General features: G+C 44.4%; 1 protein-coding gene across 2 annotated transcripts in view; it reads left to right on the top strand.

Moving 5' to 3' along the window:
• The window catches only part of Kiaa1549l (KIAA1549 like), a 216,710-nt gene that overhangs the window by 117,488 nt on the left and 73,670 nt on the right, over positions 1–25,552 (top strand). For both annotated transcript variants that reach the window (XM_090347909.1, XM_090347908.1), the window contains exons 3-9: positions 4,616–7,135; positions 7,537–8,124; positions 10,761–10,876; positions 15,045–15,264; positions 17,780–17,913; positions 21,466–21,628; positions 23,602–23,661. In XM_090347909.1, the coding sequence (XP_090204035.1) occupies positions 4,616–7,135; positions 7,537–8,124; positions 10,761–10,876; positions 15,045–15,264; positions 17,780–17,913; positions 21,466–21,628; positions 23,602–23,661 (3,801 nt within the window). The remainder of the gene's footprint in view (positions 1–4,615; positions 7,136–7,536; positions 8,125–10,760; positions 10,877–15,044; positions 15,265–17,779; positions 17,914–21,465; positions 21,629–23,601; positions 23,662–25,552) is intronic.

Genomic DNA, 25,552 nt, shown 5'->3' with positions numbered 1-25,552 from the left:
TGAAGAACACGTTTCCTAATTCTAAAATGGATTCAGTCCACCCATCAGTTCCTTGGGGACCCCCTTGCCCTTCTGCCCAAGGTCTGGCTCAAGGACATTGATTTCCAATTCTGAGCTGATCTAAGCTAGAATTCTCTTAAGGTGTTCTTGAAGGCAGAGCTGCCTGGGCCCACTGAAGTGGTACCACACACACACAGAACAAAGATCAGAGTTTCACAGGGGATCTGAATGCAGAATGGAGAGTCCTGCTGACGCTAAGAATGCTGGATGGATTGCTGTCCTCTACTGAGTGCAGAAAGGACTCATTGTAAGACATGGAACATGTACAATGTTCGAAAAGGCAAACCATAAAAATGGGAGTATAAGAATTTATTCTGGTATGTGAATTAATGCACCTTCTATCTGGCAAATATCATGTAACCCTTTTACTAATGCAAAAAAAAAGAATTTATTCTGAATATCATTTAGGGAAAAGAGGCAACTCTCAAACCTCTGAATTAGATCTTGTGGCTTGATTACAATTAGAAGAACCAATAATAATTAACATGTATTGATTGTTGTCCACATACTAAGATGTATTCTCAGCACTCTCTTATGTGGATTCATGCCTTTAAACCTCAAAAGAACCTCATGAAGTGAATATTTTCATTCAAGTCTTAGGAAGGAGGAGAAGGTAGCTTACCTTTGTGCATAGCTGGAGTGAGGTAGGTAGAATGAAAAGTCAAATAATGCTGACTCCAAACCCGTTTGTTGAACTGAGCACTTTCATGTCAAGGACTACAACTTACTTGTCCTTGTGTTGCAGCAGCAGCAGTAAATGAGACTGTCAGAGGAAGTACTCAATCAATAGTTATGGAATAAATTATCAAAATGATTGAATATGTTTATTAATAACCCCATAAGAAAGATGCGAGTGGAAGGAGGAAAAGAAGCCCTCCAAGCATCTCTGTTGTACTTTTCTTTCTTTTATTTTATCAGTCTTTTGGCTTGAGCTCTTCAGCTCAAGGTTAGCATTCTACACTTGAGCTACAGCACCACTTCTGGTTTTCTGGTGGTTAATTGGAGAGAAGAGTCTTATGGGCTTTTGTGCCCGGGCTGGCTTTGAACTGTGATCCTCAGATCTCAGCCTCCTGAGTAGCTTGGATTATAGGCATGAGCCACCAGTGCCCAGCTCCTGGTGTACTTTTTTTGACATTGACAATATTTTTTTTCCAGAAAGGTGATGTATGAGTGTATGTTGCCCTAGTCCAAAAAAAAGAAGCTCATTACAGCTAGCATGTAAGTCCCATAGGGATTGCAATGATAACATTAGAAGATGTTGAGGCCATTATTTATACTACTGAGAATTAATAATCACCTTGTGCCATAACTATTGGAGGATGGCTAACCAACTTGTAATTCCATGTCTCCGTGGAAGTGATATATGGTCAGCCTCTGCCAATGGGCTGAAAATGCTTTTCCTATAATGTCAAATGTGCACATCACGATGTAGTTAGAAGGAGCGTATGCTCACAAGTCTGCAAAGCAGGAAAACAAAAGTCTTTCCAAAACAAAGTCTGAAAGTAAAACACAATACAGTATAAAGCATGTGATCTGATATATATAAGTGAGGAATGCGACTTTATTTTCCCTTCTACTTTTCCATCTTTTCTAAACTTTTTGAAATGATTATGTAAATCCAGGTTGACAAAGTGAAATCATATTACTGTTTTAATGGGGGTGGAGGGGATTAATTTTATTTTTAAACCTATTTCACAAAGGATTTAAAGGCAATAAACTTTTTTAAAAAAATAACTGCAAAGGAGCTTTGAAAGTTAAAATGTTTCTGTCGATGCAGTAAACAGAGCTTTCTTTTGACTGGCATCGCTTCAAGGAATGGCAATCTGATTCTATTAGCTGGTGCATTTTGTTTTAAAAAGGCCCAAGGGGAATCATCTTCAGGAAGATTGCAGGCACCAAACTTTCAAACTTCCACTTCTTTGCAAGGGTTTGGCACAGAAGTAGGTGTTGGGTGTGGGCTGGCTGCTTCAGCAGAGATGGCTTTGAATTCATCACTTTTGACCTTCTGGGAATTGAAGTCTGGCAGGTCTCAGTGATTTAGAGCTGAGCTTGTTAATGTGTGCCAAAGCAGCACTGCAGAGAGACATCACCAAGCACAGAATAAAGAGGGTCACGTCGGAGGACACAGCTACCCCACCTGTATCATGGGTAAAGACTTACTCCTTGCCACATGGTACAGAAAGCTGGAAAGCTGGAAGCTAAGTGGATGAGTTGCCCTGGGCTACTCAGGGTGACTCTGAGACGGTGGCCAAGCCAGGCTTTGATCTCTCTGAGCTCAGGTCTCCATACCTGTGAAGGTACTGTGAGGAACAAAGCAAGGTGAGAGATAGGAAAATGCTGTGCCAGCTATAAGGGATGTGTGCTGCGGGGCCGTGTCATGCACTGTCTACAGGCATTTCTGAGATATGACATCTAGGAGCCTGTGAAAATATTCATGTCTGTGCCAAACTCACCAACAACTCACAATAGTAGTAGTAATAATAATAGCAGCAGCAGCAGCTAGTGTTTGTTTGAGTTCTGTGTATCAGGCACGGTCCTAAAGATGTCACATGTGTCAACTCATTTTCCTCTAATTACAAGGTAGATAAACAAATTGTGTCCATTTTATAGATGGGGAAAGCTGAGGCACAGAGAGATTAAGTAAACTGTTTCAGATCAGTTGCTAGAGCAAGGCATTAAGGCTGCTGGACTCTAGGCCCTTGGAGGAAGCTGCAGATTTGTTTTTCTGTGTCCCGGGGGAGGCCTCTGCATTCCTGTCTATTCACTGGATGCTTGGGTTTCTTTTATTACAGATGTCAATGTTGGAAGAAGGCTCCTATTCTGTTCTAGTAGGGGACAAATGAGACTGAGGACAGGTCTTTGTGTTTAACTCTAATCTCCTCCTTTATCAGTATTAGTTTCAGTCAGTGAACATGTCACTGAAGCATTCTTCTCTGAAGTTCTTCACACCCGTTGTTCTTGGACTTGGGTGTTGTTTCCTAACTCAGGGAACATGCTCTCTTCCCCGCCTTTATATCCATAGCAGTGTTTGAAGTCACTGTACCCTGAAGTCAGTGTACTTGAGAAATATAGACTCAAAAGTGCTCATCATCGACTGGTGGATGTTTTACTCCATCCGAGGCACTCATGGTTTGGGGGCACTAGCACTTTTCTGAGGCTTTAGTTAAATGTTGTTCTACATGGCAACAGACCCATGGAGTTCCACATCTACTCTGGTGCCAATGTCTAAGTAGGCTAGGATAAACCAGGCTCGGCTTGAATAACAGACAAGCCTTGAACTGCTTCAAATGGCAAAAGCCAATTTCTCATTTGTGCCACCTGTACAGAGGAGGGCCTTGCTTATTGTACACGGTAAAAACCTTGGGGATCAAAGTTGATGAGCCAGTAGCTATTGTGAACATTTTTAGTTTTTTCTTCTTCCTTTCTTACCTCTTCTTTCAGCAACAGCTGATTGGGATAGAATAGATATATACACCCCTCAGTAGCCAAAGTTACATGCAAACTCAGAGCTTCTCGCTTCATTCTTGGCTCATTTTGATCAAGTAGCTGCAATGTTTTTAGCTAACTCTAGAAGTTCCTTTTCTTTTTCTTTTTTGGTTTAAAATATAAGTTATGGTAAACTCAGCCATCTCTGTACCATCAACTCTTAAGAACCAGGGAACAGGGGAGCAACTGGCAGATGTTCAACAGCCCAGCTTCTGGTTCTTTCCTGCCTTCCCTTCCTACTCTGGGCCTGCCTCTCTGCCTCCCTACCCTTCCCATGTGACCACAGTATCAGGCGTCCTTCTTTCCCCTACTCCTACCCCCACACCCCTGATCCTGGGGCTTAAACTCAGGGCCTGGACACGATGCCTGAGGTTTGCTGCTTTTTTTCTTTTGGTAGTTTATTGGAGATGGAGTCTCACTGACTTTCCTTCCTAGGTTGTCTTTGTACTGGGATCCTCAGATCTCACCCTCCCGCATAGCTGGGATTACAAGGCGTGAGCCACTGTGCCTGGTAGAAATCCTTTCAAAACCAAGAAAGATAAATTGTTGTATTGTAGCCTCCTTTCCAAACCTAGAAGCTTCAGATACTTTGCCTGAGGTGACTTTGAGACTTGAGGGGTAGGGAGGAGAAGATTGATGTTCAATGCACAGTCCACACTACTCTAATGTCTTCATCTTGGGTTCTTACTTGAGCTTTATTTTGGTGTCATTGGCTATGCCAGGTAGTCACATTCATCTTTGATTTTCTAGGTTGTGAGTTTTACCATGTAAGTTACATTCATGGCACACACAAAAAAATCTTTTTTGCATGCAACAGAATCTTCTACATCTTTACCTAAACCTCTTTACTGGAGTCTGCTTTGCACCGGCCCTGCTCTGTGGGTTTAGCTGCAGGGCTTGCTGACTTGTCATTATTGACGTTATTGTTTGAATTCTTTCTGTACTCTTCTGTAAGGGGCAGAAGTGTTCTGTGAGCCAGGGCCAGTCTTACCCACCTCTCTTCTCTAGCACCTGCCCCTAGGGGCACATCCTAACCTCCACATCTCACTGTAGATACTTTGTTTCACAGGGACTGACAAGCTACAGATACACATCACCCCCACCTCAGCGTCACTCCCTCATGGAAAGTTGTTACGAGTTTCACCAACATGGCCTTTCTCTGAAGTCAAGTCTTCCTCAACAGCAGACAGAATCAAGAATGGGCTGGACCAGTCGGCTGACAATACAAGCTTGCTACAGGTAGCCCAGACACTTCCACCCAAGGCGTATCGCAGGACCCGCTCTCACGTGGACCTCTCTTCCCTTTACCAAGGAAGTGGCTACAGCACCTCTTTAGACACTTCCAAGGATTCCACTGAACCCCTGGTCCAACCAAGGCCTCGAGGAGGAAGAGAAGAGGCAGGCACGTCAGGTTTGCCTCGCACCAGCATGCCTCTCCCCTTGTCCACCATTCCATCAGCTGTCCCCTCATCTCAGCCACCAGTAGGGACTCACACCCTTTTAAAGACTCCCCCGAGGTCAGGCAGTATCTCTCTTTCCCCCCTACCTTCATCCCCTGCATTAGCCCTTGATTCATCTCATTCCATCACCTTTCCCAAGATAGTAGAGCAACCCACCCATCTGCCTTTGTTTCTCCAAACCACACCAGTTGTTTCCTCTTCAGGTCAGAGCCACTCTCATGCCCTAAACCCATTTACTGAGCACACAAACAACACTCCATCCCCAGATGCCAAGGATTTCGTAGGCACCCCTCTTCTAGGCTTTCATAGAGCCTTGACAAAGCGATACTCTGAGCTATCCCCCACAGACAGCCCCCATGCCGCAGGCTCATCCACCTCTGAGGTTTTGAGCTCCCTGGCAAAATTGGCCCATCTCTTTGCCCCTCCCCCTGCCCCAGCCCACGGAGGTCTTCACCAGCTTTGGGGCCCATTCCCCTCAAGGTCCATGCTGGGCATAGCCTCAAGTTCTGCATCCACCCAGCCAATCCATCCAGAGAGGTCTGAAAGGGCGCACAGCAGGGGATCTGTGCCCACATCTAAGATTGCAGCCTCGGTGAGCCTGGAGGCTCAGCCTCCACTTTTCCAGCCTGCAGAATCAGTGGCCAGTGGAGAGCCAGCCCCTGCTGCTCCTGCAGATGACTCTGCTAACCCACCACTCTTGTCAGCAGTTCCAGAGAACCCCAGCAGGCCCCCCTTTGCAGTAGAACCCACATTTTCTTTGGTGCCTCCTTCTCTGTCTTTCACTGTGCCGGGTCAAAGACAAGCCATCCTTTCTGAGGCAGCAGCTTCAGCACCTTGGAACGGAGCAGAGGACCTTCCCTCCCTGCTTACTGTCCTCCAGCCTGAAGGGGATCATGCCTCTCCAGCCCGTGAGCCCCAAGCACCCATTCTTCAGGAACGAGGCAATGCTCAGTCTCCTACAGCAAACACAGACATCCCCATCTCCAGTAATTCCCCCAGTCTTCTTTCTACCATTTGGACATTTCCCTTACACCAGGAGGGCAGCGTGCCAGCTCTTCTTGGTACCAACACGAAAGCCAGCGTGACAGTTCCCCTACAGGTCCTCCCAAATCTTCACATGGTAAATAGACTCACCTCGGATTTGAACTCTGATCTTATGGCATCTCCCACCATCACCACACCAAGAACAACCTTCTATCCTTCAGGATCTATTCCTTCTTCTATTCCCACCACCCAAGCCCCCCAGGCCCTTCCTCCACCACCTGGGTCTTCCATCAGCAAGCCAGAGATGGCCACATCTGCCGCGAGTGAGTCAGTACTGCCAGCTTCAACTTCCAAACAGGTGACAGCTTTTCCCCCCTCCACGGACAGCTATGCTTTTCCAACAATGGGAGACATGAGGAAGCCAGCAACCACAGATGCTTCCCGGAGTTCTCTTTCAGGGGACACTGGAACCCTTTCCACAACATCAACACTCTCTGGCTTGCACCAGCAAACAAATTATGATTTCAGTGGTCATACAATGAAGAGCACGAGTTGGGAAACTCACCCAGCTGCAACTCCTCTTCCTGAACGCACTTCAGCTGCCAAAGCAATGAAACCTCCGAATTTCAATGAGATGGTTGGGCAGTCTGTGGCTTCAGAAAGATCCAACATTCGGGACGGAGTCCTTGGTTCAAGCACTGACCAGAGTGTACAACAGCCAGGTGTGGCCGTGGCCGGGAGCCACTCAGAGCTCCAAGCCACAAGCCATAGCCATACTTCTAGAGACTTCCAAGTAGCCAAGACCGACTATTATCCATCCACAAATCAACATTCTAGGTTGCATCCCCATCTCCAGCTGCCCATCCAGTTAGCCCATCCTCTTTGGCTGGCCTGGCCAAGTTTGACTTCTGCAGCTACTGGCATGCAGGAAATGCTTTCAGATGGAACAGACACAAGTTCAGAAGTTTCCAGTGACCACTATGGATCACCTGGGAGAAATGCTTCATCATTCCAGGGTGTCCTGGGACATCACTCAGTTGCTGACTCTCCTCTTAAATCGACCAGTGCCCTTCCCAAGATCCCCTCCAAAGGGCCGCGGACTTCTCGGCGCCCCCCAAAATGGACAGGTGCAGCCACGAATGCAGGTAGTTTGTTTCATGGGACCCAAAACACAGGTATGACTGCTTTCGTGGCCAAAGCATCTTGAAGCGCAACACAGACACCCAGCTTTGCTCTGAAGGCGCACTCCTCCTAGAGTAGCGAGCTAGCAACCCCAAATAGGCATGCTGCTGATTCTCTGCTCACTGGTGTTTTCTTCAGAATTTGTGTTTTCATGACCAACTACGGCTTGCCTATAAAAGGTGGTCTTGTTATGTTCATGGTCTTACCGAGCCTGAGGTTGTCTTACCTGAATTCTCAGAGCACTGCAAACCCAGAGTGCAGAGTTCCCTCTTCCTAGCACCCCATATGTTGCCTGCATTCATCTTCAGGATGGTCGTGGTGGGCATCTGGCCTGTGACAAATGTTGCCTTTTCTCTCTTTGCAGTGGGCTCTGCGGTGTCCTCCAACCTAGAACCAACAGCAGCCGCTGCTGCCACCACCACCTTGTTTTTGAGACGCTCGAGTCCAGCCGCGCTGTCTGCAGCCCTGGTGGCTAAGGGGACCAACGGCAGCAGTCTGACCACAGCTCTAGCTAAAAATGTCACCAACAAGGCAGCACCTAGCCCAAAGATGGCATCCGGGACAGCTCATACAGCTTTTCCATTCACTCCAACTTACATGTTTGCCAGGACTGCACATACCATGAACACACATACAGCCATGCCAGGAAACACGGGAACTGCTTCCGGTCTCTTGTCCACAACACACCTCCCCAGGAAACCACAAGCCATGTACACAGGAGTCCCAAACCCCACCAAGCCAGAGACTTCCAGAGCATCCACCCCACGCCCACTGACAATCACAGCAGCCTTGACATCCATGCCCGCGTCGGTGAGGGCCACCCGGTTGCCACCCTGGCCTGCAGAAAATACAGATGTTGCTTTTCCTGCAGTGTCAACAGCTGCGGTCACAGCTGGAAAAGTGACATCCAACCTGGAATGTCAGATGTCCCAGAGGCTCCTGGTGAAAACAGGTGAGAGGAACTGTCTGGGTTAACTCACAAGCATCAAGTCCAGCTGCAGAGACACAACAGAATTCTTTGTTCTTACAGTATCATTTCTCAACCCAAGGCGATCCCCCTTCCTCAGCAGGGAGAGAGGGTTATTGGGCCGTGTCTGGTGACAGTTCGGATTGTCCCCCTGGGAGAAGGGGCTGTTGGAATGCAGTGGGATAGATACCTAGGATTCTGCTAAATGTCCTACAATCCATGAATAGCCTTTATATACATATATATATATATATATATATATATATATATATATATATATATTCCAGGCCAAGCTAGCTACTCATGGGCTAATGGGCTAATACCTGTAATCCTAGCCATTCAGAAGGCTGAGACCTAAAGATTTTCAATGTAGTGGAAAAGTCTCCAATGAACAATCAAAAAGACAGAAGTGAAAGTGTGGCTCAAGTGGTAGAGCATCAGCCTTGAGCTAAAAAGTCAAGCCAGAGCATGAGGCCCTGAGTTCAAGCCCCAGTACTGGCAATAAGAATAATAGTAGCAGTAGTAATAGGGATGATGATACTCCAGCCCAAGCTGTCACTCACTGGAGGTGAGAAACCTTGGCCTTCATCAAGGAGGAGAAGAGGGAAGGAGAGGAGACAGAGAAGAAGGGAGATAAAAGAAAGAGAGAGGAGAAAAGGAAAGGTGATTCACATTTTAGTCCTAGGATCAGCCCTAGGCAAGCAAACGATTCCTACAGTGGGTCTCATTACTAGTGTACATCATGGTTTGTAAAACTCATCAGTGATGTCTTACATCATAAGATTCATGGAACACAAAATCTTGGGGCTGGGAGTTTGGCCTAGTGGTAGAGTGCTTGCCTAGCATGCATGAAGACCCGGGTTCGATTCCTTGGTACCACATACTTAGAAAAAGCCGGACATGATGCTGAGGCTCAAGTAGTAGAGCTCTAGCCTTGAGAAAAATCCAAGGACAGTGCTCAGCGCCTGAGCTTAAGCCCAGGACTGGCAAAAAAAAAAAAAAAATCTAAGGAAGTGTTATTGCTTTCACTAGGCCTTTATGCCATGTGTATTTTCATCAGCACAAATCAAGAGTACAGCTGTGGTATATAAAGTTGGAGCCTAGGCTTTCTTTAAATTTTTTTTATTGTATTTTATTGTTGGGGTAAAGTATAGAGGGGTTACAGTTACATTTGTCAGGTAGTAGGTACATTACTTCTTGAACATTGATACCCCTTCTCATGTTTTTCTCCCACTTTCCCTCCCTAGCCTAGACTTTCTTCTGATATTACAAAAAGGAGACTTGCTTTTTTAAAAAAAAAAAAAATCTGAGCAGGGAGTCTGGAACCATGAGCAGAGTGAGAATGTTGTCTTTGCACCTCCCCCACCCCCACCCTACCCCCACCCCTACCTCCACCCCCGTGGAAGGAAAGAAGGCCTAAAATGCACAGGGTGCTTTTAATAGTGTGGTAGTATTTGCTACAAAAAAGCATTAGACAAATTATTTGAAAGAGCATGCCAATGTTGAATGCTTGCATCCCCGCCTTCCTTCTGGCCCCACAAAGAATGAAATGAAATTATATCCTGAGACATATCCTATTCTAAAATGGGAAATGGTGACACTAAGCATAGCAGAAAATATGGTATCTCTTTCCATTTCTCAAGCAATGAGACCATCTGCTTTTCTGCTCCCCTCCCTTCCACCTCTACTCCCCCTCCAGAGGGGAAGGCAGTCCAGGCCCCTTCTTGCTGAAACACCCTCCCCTCTTTCCCTTTGCCTCCCCCCACCCCCACCACAGAAAGCCAGGCACAACACTTTTCTCCATTCTGGCTCGCCTCACCACTTCTCTAGTGATGTTATCCCACCATGAAAACCCACATTTATCTCTATGCCTCCAGACATCTTCAGTCTGTTCTCCAGACTGTAGTCAAGGGAACCATCTCAAATGCTTCCTTCCCCATCGCCTGAAGGCCCGTACCTAGACGTGTACCCTGATGCATCTCACCTGTCTCTTCATACGTCTCTGACATGTTTCTCTTGCCACCTTTGCATGTGGCTTTCTCTCCATATGGAATATGGAGGGCAGAGGACAGTCTTGTCTGGTTTACCCCTATTATCCAAGCCCTGCTAAAGCATTAGTTCCTATGGAAACCTTCCCTAGCTCTACCCCTGGTCTAACTCAAGGCCACATGCCCCTTTTAGAGGCCCTGACAGCATCCTGGGTTTCCCTCCTGATCACCTTTCACATCCAGTCATAGCTGCCAATTCTTTACTCACTTGCCAAGTGGACCTGCTCCTTCTGAATTGAGGGTTATTGGAGACTACAGCATCTAATCCAGGGCCTGCACCTAAGCATCTAGTCAGAAAAGAAGTGCCAGCAGCAAGCATACCAACTGTTGTCCATGAGAACCAGACAAAAAATGGCAAAGGCTTTCTTTCATTTGCACTTTAGCAGGACCATAGCCGATGCCCCAGCCATCTAGCCCCTCATCTTCACCTGTGTTTGTCAGCTGCGTGCAGAATTTGCTAGAGCTGGTGGCTGGGAGGAGATGGAAGGCGAGGGTGGGAGGGGGGAGGAATACTTGCTCACTGCCTGGTCCACACCATGCTCTTAATTACTATTCTTCTGTTTCACCCTGCAGTTCTCTTTCTCATGCAGAGAAGAATGCAGAGCAGCGATGCCTTGAAGTTCAGCTTGGCCAAAGGCCTCACGCAGGCGTTGAGGAAAGCCTTCCGTCAGAATGACGTCTTGGCTCATGTAAGCGCCTTTCCTTGCATGGTAACCAGCCCAGGTCTCATTGTCTGTCACACTGTCATATACACATGGCTTTCCTCCTTCTTAGGTGCACTCACTAGAAGTAGAAATGCTCCTCTCCTCATCTATTGTGGCTGGAGAACAGGGTCCCATTCTCAGATGGAAAATTGAGACTAATTGCCTTACGTTGGATATTATTTTTAAGGCCTGAATAAACTGTTTTAAATGATCCTATTAATCCATCATTTGAGAAGAGTTTAACATTGCCTGAGTAATTCTTTACAGGGGATCCATTGCTTTTTTCTTCTTCTTCTTATTTCTTCCTTATCATTGATTCTATGATAAACAGTGATTTTTTTTTCTGGCCATTTAAAACTTCTTTCAACTTGGAAAATAAACCAACTTTGATGAACTTGCCAGCAGCAGAAAGGGAATTAACATTCCCCCCACCTCCCCCGCCCCACCCTTTATGCCTCTGGCTGATTTCGATGGCATAGCCAAGTGATGGAAGCTTTGTTTTACACTCTTTTGGTTTCATTCCAAGTATTAAAGCAGTAAACACAATTGGCAGCCAGTAGACTCCCTTTTTACCACTTAAAAATATTGTTCTGGCTTCTTTATGTGATGTCCTGTTTGATGGCTACATTCAGCTTACTGGCTCTCTCACCCATCACACCAAGGACTGGGAAGAGGATTTGGCTCACAGTTGATTAGTCATTGTCAATCTCTCTTCCACAGTTCTAGTAAAAGAAAAAAGAAAAAATAGAGAAGAGAAAAAGAAATGCAGTGTGTGAGAGGGTTCCTTGGTTTCTCTGCCAGAAGCTTACAAATTTTCAACAAAAAGATAAATATTTTGATGTGCTATAATTTTTACTAAATTCCAGTCATTTCCCACCTGCATTTTTCTCTCTCACTGCATTTTGACTCTCACTGCATTTCATCACTGACCACTGCAATAATTAGGTCTCTCGGGCTCTCTCTCCTCCACCCCACTCTCCTAACCTCCCTTTCTCTCCCTTCCCTCCCTCCTGTTCCTCCCTCCTTTTCTCACTCCTTCCTTTCTCCACTCTGCTCTGTCCTCTCTCTTCAAACTGGGAATTGAACCCTGAACGTTAAGCTTTGGCATACACTCTACCACAGGTCTAATCCTTTTCGTTTTTCATTTGTTTTTCAGATGGGATCTCATGCTTTTGCCTGGGTTAGCCTCTGACTATAATCCTCCTGCCTCTACCTTCTGAGTAGCTGGAATCACAGACATGCACCGCCATGCCTGGACCAGCATTCTTTCTCCTCCTCCTTTTTCTCCTTCTCTTCCTTGTCTTCCTCCTTCTTCAATTAACTCACTTAAAAATTAAATGTATTTACATGTTAAACTTTCCAGTTCTCTGGTATAAATAGACACCAGGATCATTTGCCACAAATAAAAGCTAGTGGTAAATACTGAGTAATGGAAGAGAAGAACATGGGAAGGGGTATCAATGTTCAAGAAGTAATACCCCCACTACCTGATGAATGTAACTGAAACCCCTCTATATATCACCCAGACAATAAAATACAATTTTAAAAAACAGAGAGTAGTGGACATGAAACAGCTTATGAAAATAAAGTTAGCCATTTTTGACTGCCCAAGGCTCAGAGATAAAGCCTAGTGTCCCCTTTGCTTGTTTGGTTTTTGTTTGTTTAAAAAAGAAGAACTAGCAAATAGTAAATAGTCCCAGAACTGAGGCCTGCTCTTTGAGTTGATAGTAAGGGTTGGAAAGGAAGCAAATCACTTACTGAACAAAGTAGATGTTCTTCTGGGTTGTGTCCATGGTCCACTGTAAAGCCCCCCTCTCAGACTACCTACAATCATCTTTATTTACTTACTTTTTGACAGTTCTGAGGCTTAGACTCGGGACCTGGGCCCTGTCCTGGGGGCATTCCTCAAGGCTAGCACTCTACCACTAGGCCACACTCCCAGCCACCCTACAATCATCTTTAACGTCATCTTCAGAGAAAGGACCAACATAGAATGAGCTCTGGAGGGACAAAAGCATACCTGTCTTGTTGCAAAAATGAGTCCTCTTGATTTCTTTGGAAAATACCTGTGACTCAGACCTTCATACATGCTAGGCGCATGCTCCACCACTGGGTGAGACTCGAAGCTTCACATGGCATTTCTAATGGAGTTGCAGGACTTAATGGGAAGTCAGAGGTTACAAACACTATGACATAGGAGTCTAGATATAGAGGATGAAAAGCATTCTGGGTTATGGTCCTGGTTGTACCATTGTATGTGGACTTCATACTACTGAACTGCACACTTAAAGATGTTAAAATGACAGATGATATTTCATGTGTAATTACCAAAATACAATATAAATTGGAAGCTGGGAATATTGCTCAGAAGTATAGCCTTGTTCACAAGCCTGGATTCAGTCTCCAGCACTACCAAAAGAATAAAAAAGGAAAGAAGATGTTATGAAGCAATATCCACAGTGCTGATATACATACATGCATGTGTATGTATTTATCTGTGTGTATACATGCATTTTTCCCAAGGAAAAATGACCAAAAGGGAATATGCTTAGAAGTTGTTGTGGAATTGTATTACAGTGGCAGCGGTAGTGATAGTAGAGACAGTTTACTTCTTTTTTGTTGTTATTGTAAATGTTAATTCTATAATAAGCATTACATTTGCTATATAAAAATGCAAATACTTGTAACTATTAATATGAGATACCAAGAAAGCAAAATTAAAAAAAAAAGAAATTCTAAAGCTTCAAAATCTTCCTAAAGGGACAGAAAGAGCTCAGGTTTCCCTGAAGGCATAGGTGGGAGAGGAGAGCTATCTGAGGCTCCCCTCTAACATTGGCAGGGGTAGAATCAGTCTGAACAACCTTTTCTGTGCTTCAATAGGAAAAAAAGAAATTGCTTTTTATTTTTTGCCAGTATTTGAACTCAGCACCTTGTACTCTCTCTTGATCAGCTTTTTCACTCATAATTGACACTCTACTACTTGATCCATAACTCCACTTTCACCCTTTTTTTTTTTGGTTGGAGGTAAGAGTCTCTCAGATTTTTCTGCCTGAATTTGTGTTGTTTTTTTTTTTTTGGTGGGGGGGATAGGGGGAAAGTCCTGGGGCTTGAACTCAGGGGCCCAGGTACTATCCCTTAGCTTTTGTGCTCAAAGTTAGTGTTCTACCACTTGAGCCACAACTCCATTTCTGGCTTTTTGTAGTTAATTGGAGATAAAAGTCTCTCTAACTTTTACTGCCTGAGGCTTGCTTTGAACCATAGTGCTCAGATCTGGGCACCCAGCCCATATTGCCTTTTACATACTTGTTGACTCATCACTTAAGATGCCTCACTTAATCTATCATTTCTGCCTTAATATCATTTTTCTAGCTAGGAGTCTGACATCAGGGCTTTGTATTCTTACTTGGCTTTCTTGATGACAACTGGTACTCTATCACTTGAGCCATGCCTCCAGCTCAGCATTTTGTTGGTGGAGTCTCATGGCCTTCTCTGCTCAGGCTCGCTTCCAACCATGACCCTCCAGATCCCAGCCTTTTGGATAGCTAGGATTAAAAGTGTGACCCACTTATCATAAATGATAAGAAAAGTCACAAAGCTGTTTTTTTGTTGTTGTTGTTTTTGCCAGTCCTGGGCTTGAGCTCAGAGCCTGAACACTGTCCTTGGACTTTCTCAAGGCTAGAACTCTACCACTTGAGCCTCAGCACCACTTCCGGCTTTTTGCTATGTATGTGGTACCGAGGAATCGAACCCCGGTCTTCACGCATGCTAGGCAAGCACTTTAACCACTAGGCCAAACTCCTGGCCACACAAAGCTGTTTTTACCAGCATTTCATTTGCTGAAACTATCTCTGCCTGCTGTCTCCACTCTGCCTTTTTGCTGCCAATTAGTGCTCAGAGGATTATACTATCACATTTGGAAAGCAAAAGGCAAAGAATTCAGTTTTATTTCATGCAGATTGGATGTGAACTTTAGTCTGTTGTATTGTGATGCTTTGAAATTTATCAATCCACGTGTGCTTTACAGAATTGTAAGCCACTTTGTTGAAGGACAGAATCTTAATTTCTCAGACTTGCTAAGTAACAGTCATGGCTTGAAGAATTTAAAGTACTGTGCAAATAAGCAATGAGCTCTGAGGGTCCATTTGTTTTGTAGGTGGACATTCTGGAACATTCTCATAATGTCACGGTTGGTTATTATGCTACTAAAGGGAAGACGGTATACTTGCCAGCTGTTGTGATGGATGTGCTGGGTGTTTATGGAGTCAGTAATGTCACTGCAGATCTAAAGCAACACACTCCAAACTTGCAGTCTGTGGCCATTCTTGCCTCCCCATGGAAAGCCCAGCCTGCAGGCTACTCCCAGCTGAAAACAGGCAAGTAACTCAGAGGGAAGGATTTCTATGCATAGTAGAATCAAGACCAATGCCAGATGGATATTTGCTTTAAAACTCCATTGTTAGCTGTGCTAGTACCTTTTTAGATTATTCATTGATGTATTTATTATTTGGGGGGGAGTTCAAGCCCCAGGACTGACAAAAAGAAGAAGGAATTCATTACCTGACTTATGTAACTGTAATCCCTCTGTACATCACCCATACAATAATAAAAAATAAAAGACAATATAAGAAGAGTGGCTGGAGGGGAAGAGTGTCGTTCAATGGAAAGTATGCTCTCTAGTATTTAAAAAACCAGTCACTCAATTAATGAAACTATTCTGCAATATATGATGTTTTAAATAGTGTATACTCTTCACTCCTATTCCCTGTGCCATATTTTCTTGTATTCATGTAATTGGTTTACATGAACAAAATGTTCCTGTTTGCTCATAGCAAGACCTGTAAGGAGTGTTCACTGCAGCTGTGCCTGTAACAAGGAAAATGTGAAACAACCAATCTGCTCTTCAGTAAAAATTATTTAAATTGGTCTTATCATACCCCCAAAAAAGAGAGAAGTATCCCAATCTAGTTCCCCCATGTTATACTAAGTCATAAACACAGGTCACACACATTTCATTTACTTCTTTCATTAATCCACTTTGTCCTAAGTCATGAATACAAGTCACATATTTAATACATTCACAGAAATCTAGAAGACAATAAAAGTGTCTGTGTAGATAGATAGATTGATTGATTGGCAGGTCTTATTAATAATTTTATTTGGGTAAGACATTTAATTTGCCAGGACAGTTCTAACAGCATGGTTAAAGACTGCACATTCCCTGCATGGTCACAGTAATGGCCAGCACGGGAAGAAAAGTCCCATCTCAGAACTGACTGTGATCAAGATAAAAGCTCCTAATGCACAGTACACGTGCAAAGAAATTCCCTTCAGGTCAACACCCAACAGGAAGGGAAAAAAATCGAGGCAGAAATATTCAACAACCATTCTGGAAATGTGTACAGCAATATGCTTCATGGCAGGGTTAAAATCAGATTCTATTTTAGTGTTAGCCTCAAGCTCTGAGAGAAAAAGAATAAAAACATTCCCCTTTGTCATTTACACATAACAAGAACTATTCACTCTTAGGGCTGTGCACCGGATATGAAAGACCTTTGGTATTCACCCTGACGTTTTCCTCCATGCAGGAAGCCTGTTGAGCTCTGGGGCAGCCTAACCCTGCTTTGGCCTCTTTTAAAGCTCTCTGTGTACCCTTCCAAAAGGCCTGCCAATCAAATATCCAAGGCTCCTGCACATTGGCCTGCACTTTTTGAATCCTGCACACACACACACACACACACACACACACACACGCGCGCGCGCGCGCATATATGTATATATATATATATATTTTTTTTTTTTTTTTGCCAGTCCTGGGCTTAAGCTCAGGGCCTGAACTCTGTCCTTGGGCTTTCTTAAGGCTAGAGCTCTACCACTTGAGACTCAGCAACACTTCCAGATTTTTTTCTATGTATGTGGTACCAAGGAATTGAACCTGGGTCTTCATGCATGCTAGGCAAACACTCTATCACTAGGCCAAACTCCCGGCCCCACTGCACATATTTTTAAATGCTCTATCCTTGGAGCATTTCCTCCCAAATTATGCAATTAGTGCTCAGGAACACCTCGAGTTTCTCTTCTTGTCTTACCAATGAATACTAAAGAGTTGAACATCCATAAAATGTGTAGTGTGAGTCAAATAGTCTTCAAATCCAGGTGTCACAACACTGATGTAGACCATGGGATCCTTCTTTCTTTTAAGCTTGCTAGCAATTTCTGATTTGCAAATTTTATAAACCATGAGGGCAGAGGAAAAACGGAGGTGATGAGACAGTCAAGTCAGCCCCCCTCCCCCACTGAAACAGAAGGCATGTTTTCTTCTATTTGTGTGTGTGTGTGTGTGTGTGTGTGTATGTATACGTATATACTTAGGCTCGGACTCAAAGCCTGATGCTATCCCTTAGCTTTTCCACTCAAGGGCTAGTGATCTACCCCTTGAGCCACAACTCCACTTCTGGCTTTCTGATGATTAATTGGAGATGAGAATCTTAGGAACTTTCCTGCCTAGGCTGGCTTCAAACCATGATCTTCAGATCTCAGCCTCTTGAGTAGCTAGGATCATAGTGGGGAGACATTGTTGCCTGGCTTCTTTCAGATAATTGTTTGTCCGTCTTAGAGCTGACATCTGCATCTCCCAATTGGAGAAAAGTCACAACAGACTTTGCACTGGAGGGAATCTCAGACTCCATCTGAGGTTCTTCAAAGTTTTCTTTGCTATGTGCCATTGTAAGAGCTGCTTTTGAAACTATAATCAACTTGTCGGGCTCTATTGTTTTATTAGCCTAGTGTCTCTAACCTAAAATCGTGCTGTTTTGTATCATGACTGCTATTAAATCTAAGGAACTAAGACGACGCGCTTGAGTGAACACTGAGTATTAATTCTCATTGTAGTTCTGCAATTCGTGAGCCAGTCAGACAACATACAGTCCTGCAAGTTTGCCCAGACTATGGAGCAGAGGCTGCAGAAGGCCTTCCAAGATGCGGAGAGAAAGGTCCTCAGCAGCAGAAGCAATCTGACGGTGCAGGTAGGGGGGACAGGCCCAGTGCTTGACACACCATGGTAATGAACGTGCTGGTAACCAAAACCGTGTCTTGGTTCCTACGATTTCAAAGCTACTTGTACTTGGGCTTGGTGATGGAAACAGCCATGTGTTGGTGAAGACATCAGGGATTTGGCTGTGACCGACGATGCCTGTCTCTCTGCCTGTGGTGCTTTCTTTGCTTTCAAGATGCTCCCTTGGGCCTTTTCATTATTGTTTAGTTTTGTTTCTTCTTCCTTTGAGACAGGGTCTGGCTAGGTGACTGAGGCTCAGCTTCCATGATGTTGGGATTACAGGCATGCGCCACCATATCTGGCCTTATGACTCTAAAAACTTAAACTAGAAACTGTGTCGTATGATGTATCAAGTACTTCAAGTAAAAAATGAATACATGTGAATGCATGATTTTAAATACTGCTTTTAATCAGTACTTGCCCATTCTCTGATTTGCATTGGGCTATTTTTTCAAATAACCACATAAACAGTCATTACATTTTCCTACACACAGCCACACATGTACACACACACACACACACACACACACACACATACATATATACACACCCACAGAGTTACCATCCATACACACATTTTTTATATTGAAGGTTTCTTCTATGTGAGGGACCAGTCTAAGGGTCTTACAAATCTTTTGCTCTGTGATGTTCGGTATTACATATTAAAGATACCCTTAAAATTCCATTTTGCACAAGATGGAAATGAGAAAGATTCTGAAATTCCAGAATGTCAAATAGTGGAAATAAATGGAACAAGAACATGAGCCAAAATTCCACCATCATCTACTAAAACCCATCACTATTGATGTACTGTGGTCCTCGGTAAAGTGTTTGGCCAGGACATGAGATTTCTCTCCCATAGAAAACCCATTCCTAGCCGGGTGCAGTGGCTCATGTCTATAATCCTACTCAGCAGGCTGAGATCTGACAATCTTGGTTCAAAGCCAGCCAAGGCACTAAAGAACATGAGACTCTTATCTCCAATTAATCACTAGAAAACTGGAAGTAGGGCCATGGCTGAGGGGTAGCCTTGAGCCCAAGCCCAGACTTCAAGCCCCATGAGCCCCCCCACCCCACCGGGAAAAAAAAAAACATTCCTGCAGGGCTATATAGCTTGGCTTCCTGGCTATCAGTATAAACACCATCAAAAAGCCTTTCTCAGACCTACTTTGGGCAATTACATAGATAGTATCCCACTAAGGACAGATGCTTCTTAATGATATTCATCCAGCCCCCAAATTTCTCTAATTAACTCTATGGTTTCAATGTCTCTGTGTTGACTAATGAACTAAAGACTTTGCAATTAGTCCCAGTGCTTTTGAAATTGACATTTACCATAAGTGGATTATCAGCAAAGCCAATAGGACATGGCAAGCACGTGGTTTAATTTGAGCAAACAGCTTTGCTGGTTTGAGAATCAACCGATGTGTGTAAGGAAGTGTCTCACTAGAACTGGGTTCCTCTTAGACAAACCTCTAAAGGAGTGTCAGAACGTAAGATAGATGTGGGGGGTTCGACTCAGCTCTCTTACAGGAAATCTTTTTTCTTTCTGATCTAGTCTGTAGTCTTCTCGAGCTAGATATTGACAGCCAAAGATTCTTCAAGCACACACTTATTGAGGGTCTGCTATTGATTGGTTACCCGATGGACAGCAAGGGCAATGAGCTGGCCCTGGCCTTAGGAAGCCTCTCCATGTATGTGCTAGATATAGGCCACCAAATGAAATGGTATCAGTTAATTCACAGTCCTTGAAAACAAGTGCAACTAGTGTTTTGAACACTGCATCGAAATAGATTTTGGATGCATTTGAACGTGTTCCAAGCCTTTGAAATTAGTGGAGAATTGAAACCGCTATTTTATTCAACCCATTTCACTTTTTGCCATGGCTGACAAGAAGCACAAGAACTACATCTGTTACCTGAATTTAGTAAGCTTCTCCTCTTGCCCCCTCTACCATTTGGAGGTAACTACATGCTAAGCCTCCCCTCCGGTGCTATCTTTCATCTGTTTTTCTGGCACCTAGTATATAATTTGTGACTTCCCATTTTATTATATGTATTAAATATAATTTGTTTAGTATGTTGAATCCTTTGTGGAACAAAACTGTGAACACAATTCAGAGAGAGCTGTGGAAGAAAAAATTACTTTTTCAAAGAGGGTAGCTTTAGTATTAGGAGCTAGATTACCGTTGATTCGAGACTGCCATGGCTGTGATAGACTCTAAGCTCATAAGACTGAAGCAAAAATCGAAATGATTAGTTATGGCATTGAAAAGTTTATTTCCTTCAGGTACACCTGGATCCAGGCGCTTCCGTGATTTCTTCATGAACTTCTTGCTTTGGTGGCTCACTCAGCAGGCTAAGATCTGAGGGTCGCAGTTCAAAGCCAGCCCAGGCAGGAAGTCCATTAATCCTCTAAAAGGCAGCAGTGGAGCTGTGGTTTAAGTGGTAGAGTTCTAGCCTTGAGTCTTCTGGCCCGCTTTGCTTTGGGCTCCCGATACCCCCAGTTCTAATAAATGCTCTTGGTTTATGTCTTTCTCCCTGCTTATGGTCTTGTGGAACAAAGGTGCCTTAGAATTTATTTCTGAAAAACATGATTTCTGCACAAACATGGGGCTTGGCTCTCTCTGGACCCATTGTATCCATTTCTAATCTATAACTAGACAAGGAGATGAGATGTCCTTGGCTACTAGACAGCTCAGGCACCCACTTCTGAAACTTGGGTGTGGTGATCCCACCCAAAGCATGTCCACAGTGAGAAGAGAGGTGGTTCCCCAAGGAAAATGGTGGTGCTGCCTTGGGAGCAAGAACGGAGGGTGGGGGAGCAACTGTGTCTGGCTCCCTCCAGCCTGTCCATGAGCAGAGTGAGTGAAAAGACATGTAGTCAGAAACAGCAGCATCTATTTCCAGAACCCCCAAAGTCACTTGAGACCATGTTGGTGTCTTCTGGGTGGCTAAACCCACTACTTTACTTGGTTAAACGCCCCCCCCCACACACCCACACACATACACACATCTTTTTTTCTTGTGCTGGGTCTTCATCTCCAAAGCATTGGAGCTGAATTACAGTGCCACTTCTGGTCTTCTGGTGGGTAATTGGACATAAGAGTCACATAGGCTTTCCTGTGTGGCTGGTCTAAATCAGGATCCTCAGAACTCAGCCTCCCGGGTAGCCAGGATGACAGGTAGGAGCTATAGTGTTAACCTTTCTTAACTAGTGGTAAAGAACCTGAAGTCAGGCTGTTGCACGTGGATCCCGTGTGAGCTTGGGCAGATTCCTCTGGGACTTGGTTTCCCTCCCCACACTGTAAAAGGAAGTTACTGAATATCTGAACATGCCTGTCAGGGTTGTAGCAAGGATTTAGATAACGTGATCTCAGCACCATGCGTGGCATGCTGTGAGCAATCACAGTGATGACTGATTATTCTTGTCGCTACCTAGTTGTTTTCATTCCTCTGTGCAACTTCCCATCCTCCATGAAACAGATCCTCATCTTAATGGGCCCATCTCCCTCTTCTTTCAGATTGTGAGTACTTCCAATGCCTCCCAAGCTGTCACCTTGGTATATGTTGTGGGCAATCAGAGCACATTCCTCAACGGCACCGTGGCCAGCAGCCTCCTGAGCCAGCTCTCTGCCGAACTGGTCGGATTCTACCTCACCTACCCGCCTCTTACCATTGCTGAACGTAAGTACAGCCATGTCACCTGCAAAGGCCCTGTGGTTTCCCCCAGGAGACCTACTCCAGAGCAGACCACATACTGCATCTATTATCATAAACCAACGAAAAAAAAAGTAATAGATGAACGTAGAATTGATAATATTGTACAATGGAAGAGAACACTTACAAGTTATATATCTCTTCTCTCACTGGGTCTTACAATCATCTTAGAAAATGGTGGCAAAATTAGAAACTGAAGCCCAGAGAGATCTCTCTAGATGCCCAGTCTGCTTATAGCTAGTGGGACATGAAGTCTGGGGTGTGACCCTTGGCAGCCTGCTTTCTGAGCTCATAGTTCAGAAACAGAAGTGCTTGAGGTCCTTCCAGCACATCCGCCCTTGGAGCCTTCTAAATTGCCATGATTTCTCCTGCTTGGGCCATCCGCAAGTGTTCCCGGAGCTTTGTTCGGGTTGTGTCCTGGCTGTGGAAATGGCAGTGTGACCCATTTGCAATCAGCATCATGACTTCCCTTGCTGAAGGCCCCGGGGCCTCATCTCCCTCTCATGCTTCCATTACATAACCCTCATTACCATGCAAGGGGCGTGGATTCCCAAGGCCAGGCAGCCTATATTCTGTCCCCAGACACCTAGCCAGTAGCTGAAGGGAGGAAAGGTTTGCATTCCTCACTTGAATCGTTCTTACATTTCACAAGGTCACTCTGCAAGTTTTTTTTTTTTCTTAAGCACATATTAGCAGCATCGTTATATAATTTCTATGGCTGTGTTGGGGCTATAAATAAATGAGATAATAAGTGAATGGTGAGCAGTACATCACCAAGAATGTCTTCAGATGTCTGTTTATTGGTGAGCTTTTGCCAGTTTCCGGGTAGTAAGGAACCAATGATTCTGGATTTTGCGAAAAAGATGACATAACCAACGATAACATGTCACATGGCAGTGTATGCTGCAGAATTAATCTTCTCACATCATTTTAATATTCTCACAATGTGCATTGTTCTGATGTTCTCTTTTATATTTTTACTAATACCAAAGCTTGAACTTAGGGCCTTGCATTTGTTTGACTTGCTTGTTTGCCTATGGCTGGTGCTCTACCACTTGAGCCATACTTCTAGTCCTGCTTTTTGCTAGTTAATTGGAAATGGAGTCTGGTGAACTTTTCTGCTTAGGCTGGCTTCAAATTGAGATCCTGCAGATTTCAGCCTCTGAGTAAGAATATAGGCATGAGCCATAGGCCACAGGCATAATTAAGACTTTTTTGTGTACAAAGTATATGTCCAACACTGCACTGAGTTTTTGGGGTTTTTTTTTATGTGTTTGTGCCAGTACTGGTGCTGCTGCCTTAGCTTTTTCAATTAGAGCTAGCCACACCTCTACTTCTGGCTCTTTCTTGGTTAATTGAAGAAAATAATCTTATAAACCTTCCTGCCTGGACAGGTTTTGAACAGCTATCCTCAGAGCCCAGCTTCCTAAGTAGTTACAATTACAGGCGTGAGCCCCTCTAGTACTCAGTAGCACTGAGTTCTTATACGAATGAATTGTTAATTGAAGATGAAATGACCGCCCTCCTTCTGAAGCAGTCTGAGCGATGTGACACCTTTTATGTAAAGCCTTTGGCTATGACACTTGCACTCTTAACATTGGAAAAACCCATAGAAGAGGAAAATTCATGCTAAATGACCTTGGTGATGGTCTGAGAATATTTAAGACCACTACATCTATGGGTCTTGATAATGGAGATATTCCATTTAAGAAGGTTTGGATGGAAACTGAAAAACCCTAACACCTCTGCACTTGAAAGTTGACCTTTTCCTCCATTTTTGGTTATCTCAGCAGCAAGAGAGTTGGGCCTGTGTGTCAGAGTTCTCATGAATGGCAACTCAGGGTTTGGCTGCTTATTACCTTGTTAATGTCTGTGTTTCCTTCCTAAAACGTATCTACCAACCTATCAAAGAAATCTGATGTGCATCTTGTTTGTTTCAGCCTTGGAATACCCCACCCTTGATATATCAGAGACAACTAGAGACTATTGGCTAATCACAGGTACTGTCTTCCTTTGTCATTTCCCCCTTTGTAGAGGCAGGGTGTCTAAAGCCATGTGCCCCACGGTCATATGTGGCATCTTCCTTTGATCTAGTCCTTATGAAGCGATGAGTTTCTTCTACAGGACTGTAAATGTAAGCTAAGGAAAGACCTCACACGGAAGGTGATTAGTAGACAGACAATTGGAAACCATTACTTTTAATGTTCCCATCAGGCAGTGTCCTTTTAGCAAAAAATAGGCCTGTCGGAAGTAGGCCTGTGGGGTGGAGGGGACATCAATGTGAATGGCTATCTGTGCCTAGATGGTAGGCTTTCTATCCAACCCAAACTAAAGCCAGAGGACTCCCAAATATGCACTTCCCCTGCTCCCAACACGAGTCCCACTCCAACCCAACCCCGGTGGGGTGAGTGGAAATATTTGGGTGCTCTGGTTACGATTTCTTTTCTTTTTCCCTTTGACATTTAACGAAATAGCCAGACTGTTGTTACATTTTTTTTTCTTTTTTACAAAAGCTGGACTGTGGCTCTGAAAATGAGAGGAAACAGAGATGGAGAGTGAATGGGGCATGACATATTTATAGGAGGGAAGGTGAACAGTACAGCCATGAAGGGTGGAATGGTGAGAAGGGACCAGTGGGGAGAAGGTGTCCGGGGTGAAGGCATTAATGGAGACAGGGCATGAATTTGCTGGAGCTGCTGTCACAAAGCGCCATACTGTGGAGGACTGGAACAACAGGAGGCTGTGATTCCACATTTCTGGAATCTGGGATCGAGAGGTTGGCAGGATTGCTCTGTGCCAAGGCCTTTCTTCTTGGTTTGTGATTCTTTGTTTTCCTACTGTGTCCTTCCTCTGCGCCTATGTCCTAATTTCTTCCTCCTGACCTCATTTTTACTGTTACTTCTTTAGAGACCCTTTCTTCAAATGTAATCCCATTCTGAGTTACTGGGCTTCAGGGCTGTAACAGGTGAATCTGAGGGGCACAATCTAGCCACTATAAAGGAGGTAGAAATGATAAGGCCTGGAAGTTGTGAGCTGGCTGGTCTCAAACTCCCTTCCCTGCCCCATCCTCCCTTCACTTGTTGTCCCAAATAGGTAGCAGATGGACTATTGCCTAAAATACCAACCAAAGAGTGCACGCCCCTGCTGCAGGAAGCCCACTCAAGACCTCCTTTAGGCTGCAGGAAGTTGTATCTCTTCCCCTGCAAAGCCTTGACAGGAAGGGATCACTTTACCTGCTAAGAAGACAAAACTAAAGAAACATGTTTTGTTTTTTTTTAAAATTAGAAATCTAAAAAATGTATGGAAAAAAATGAGAAATCAACCTACCAGGATTTATACTCAAGAGAGACAGTGCTAACCCAGCAAGAGGTTTTCAGAGCCAGCAAGTTATATAACATTACAGAAGCGTTCTCCCTGTGGAAGGAATGACACTTCTCACTTGCAGATATTCCACCTCCTCTGAACTTTAATGTTTGCATTCAGGGATCACACATCTATTCTGAAATGTGGCCTTGGCCATGCCACGCTCTCTGGGTCTTCCCTATGGCTTATTCTGTCTGTTTTAGTGGCATAGCTCTAAGAGAGAGCTTCTCCCATGGTTCCATTTTCAGATTCTCCTGGGACTTAGCCCTGCCCTTATGTAACCTTTTCTTTACTGCCCTGGTTATAGAGTGATCATCCCTCTGTTTGGGGTTAGCTGGATCCATTGTTTAGTGCTTAGGAGGAACAGCAACCAGGTTTCAGGCTTCAGCTTCCCTTAAATACCTTGTCACTTTCCAACAGGCCAGCCAATAGCAACCATCCCACCGCTGACAGACAGAGAGGAAGGCTGGGAGGGGAGAACTAAGAGCTTTGCTCCTAGACCATCACCACAGCCTCTCCTGCCTATTG

The sequence above is a fragment of the Megascapheus bottae genome, chromosome 16, assembly GCF_031878675.1.
Source record: "Megascapheus bottae isolate mThoBot1 chromosome 16, mThoBot2.hap1, whole genome shotgun sequence".
Taxonomy (NCBI): domain Eukaryota; kingdom Metazoa; phylum Chordata; class Mammalia; order Rodentia; family Geomyidae; genus Megascapheus; species Megascapheus bottae.
Note: the sequence above shows the minus strand (reverse complement) of the source record. Positions and strands in the feature narration are given on the sequence as shown.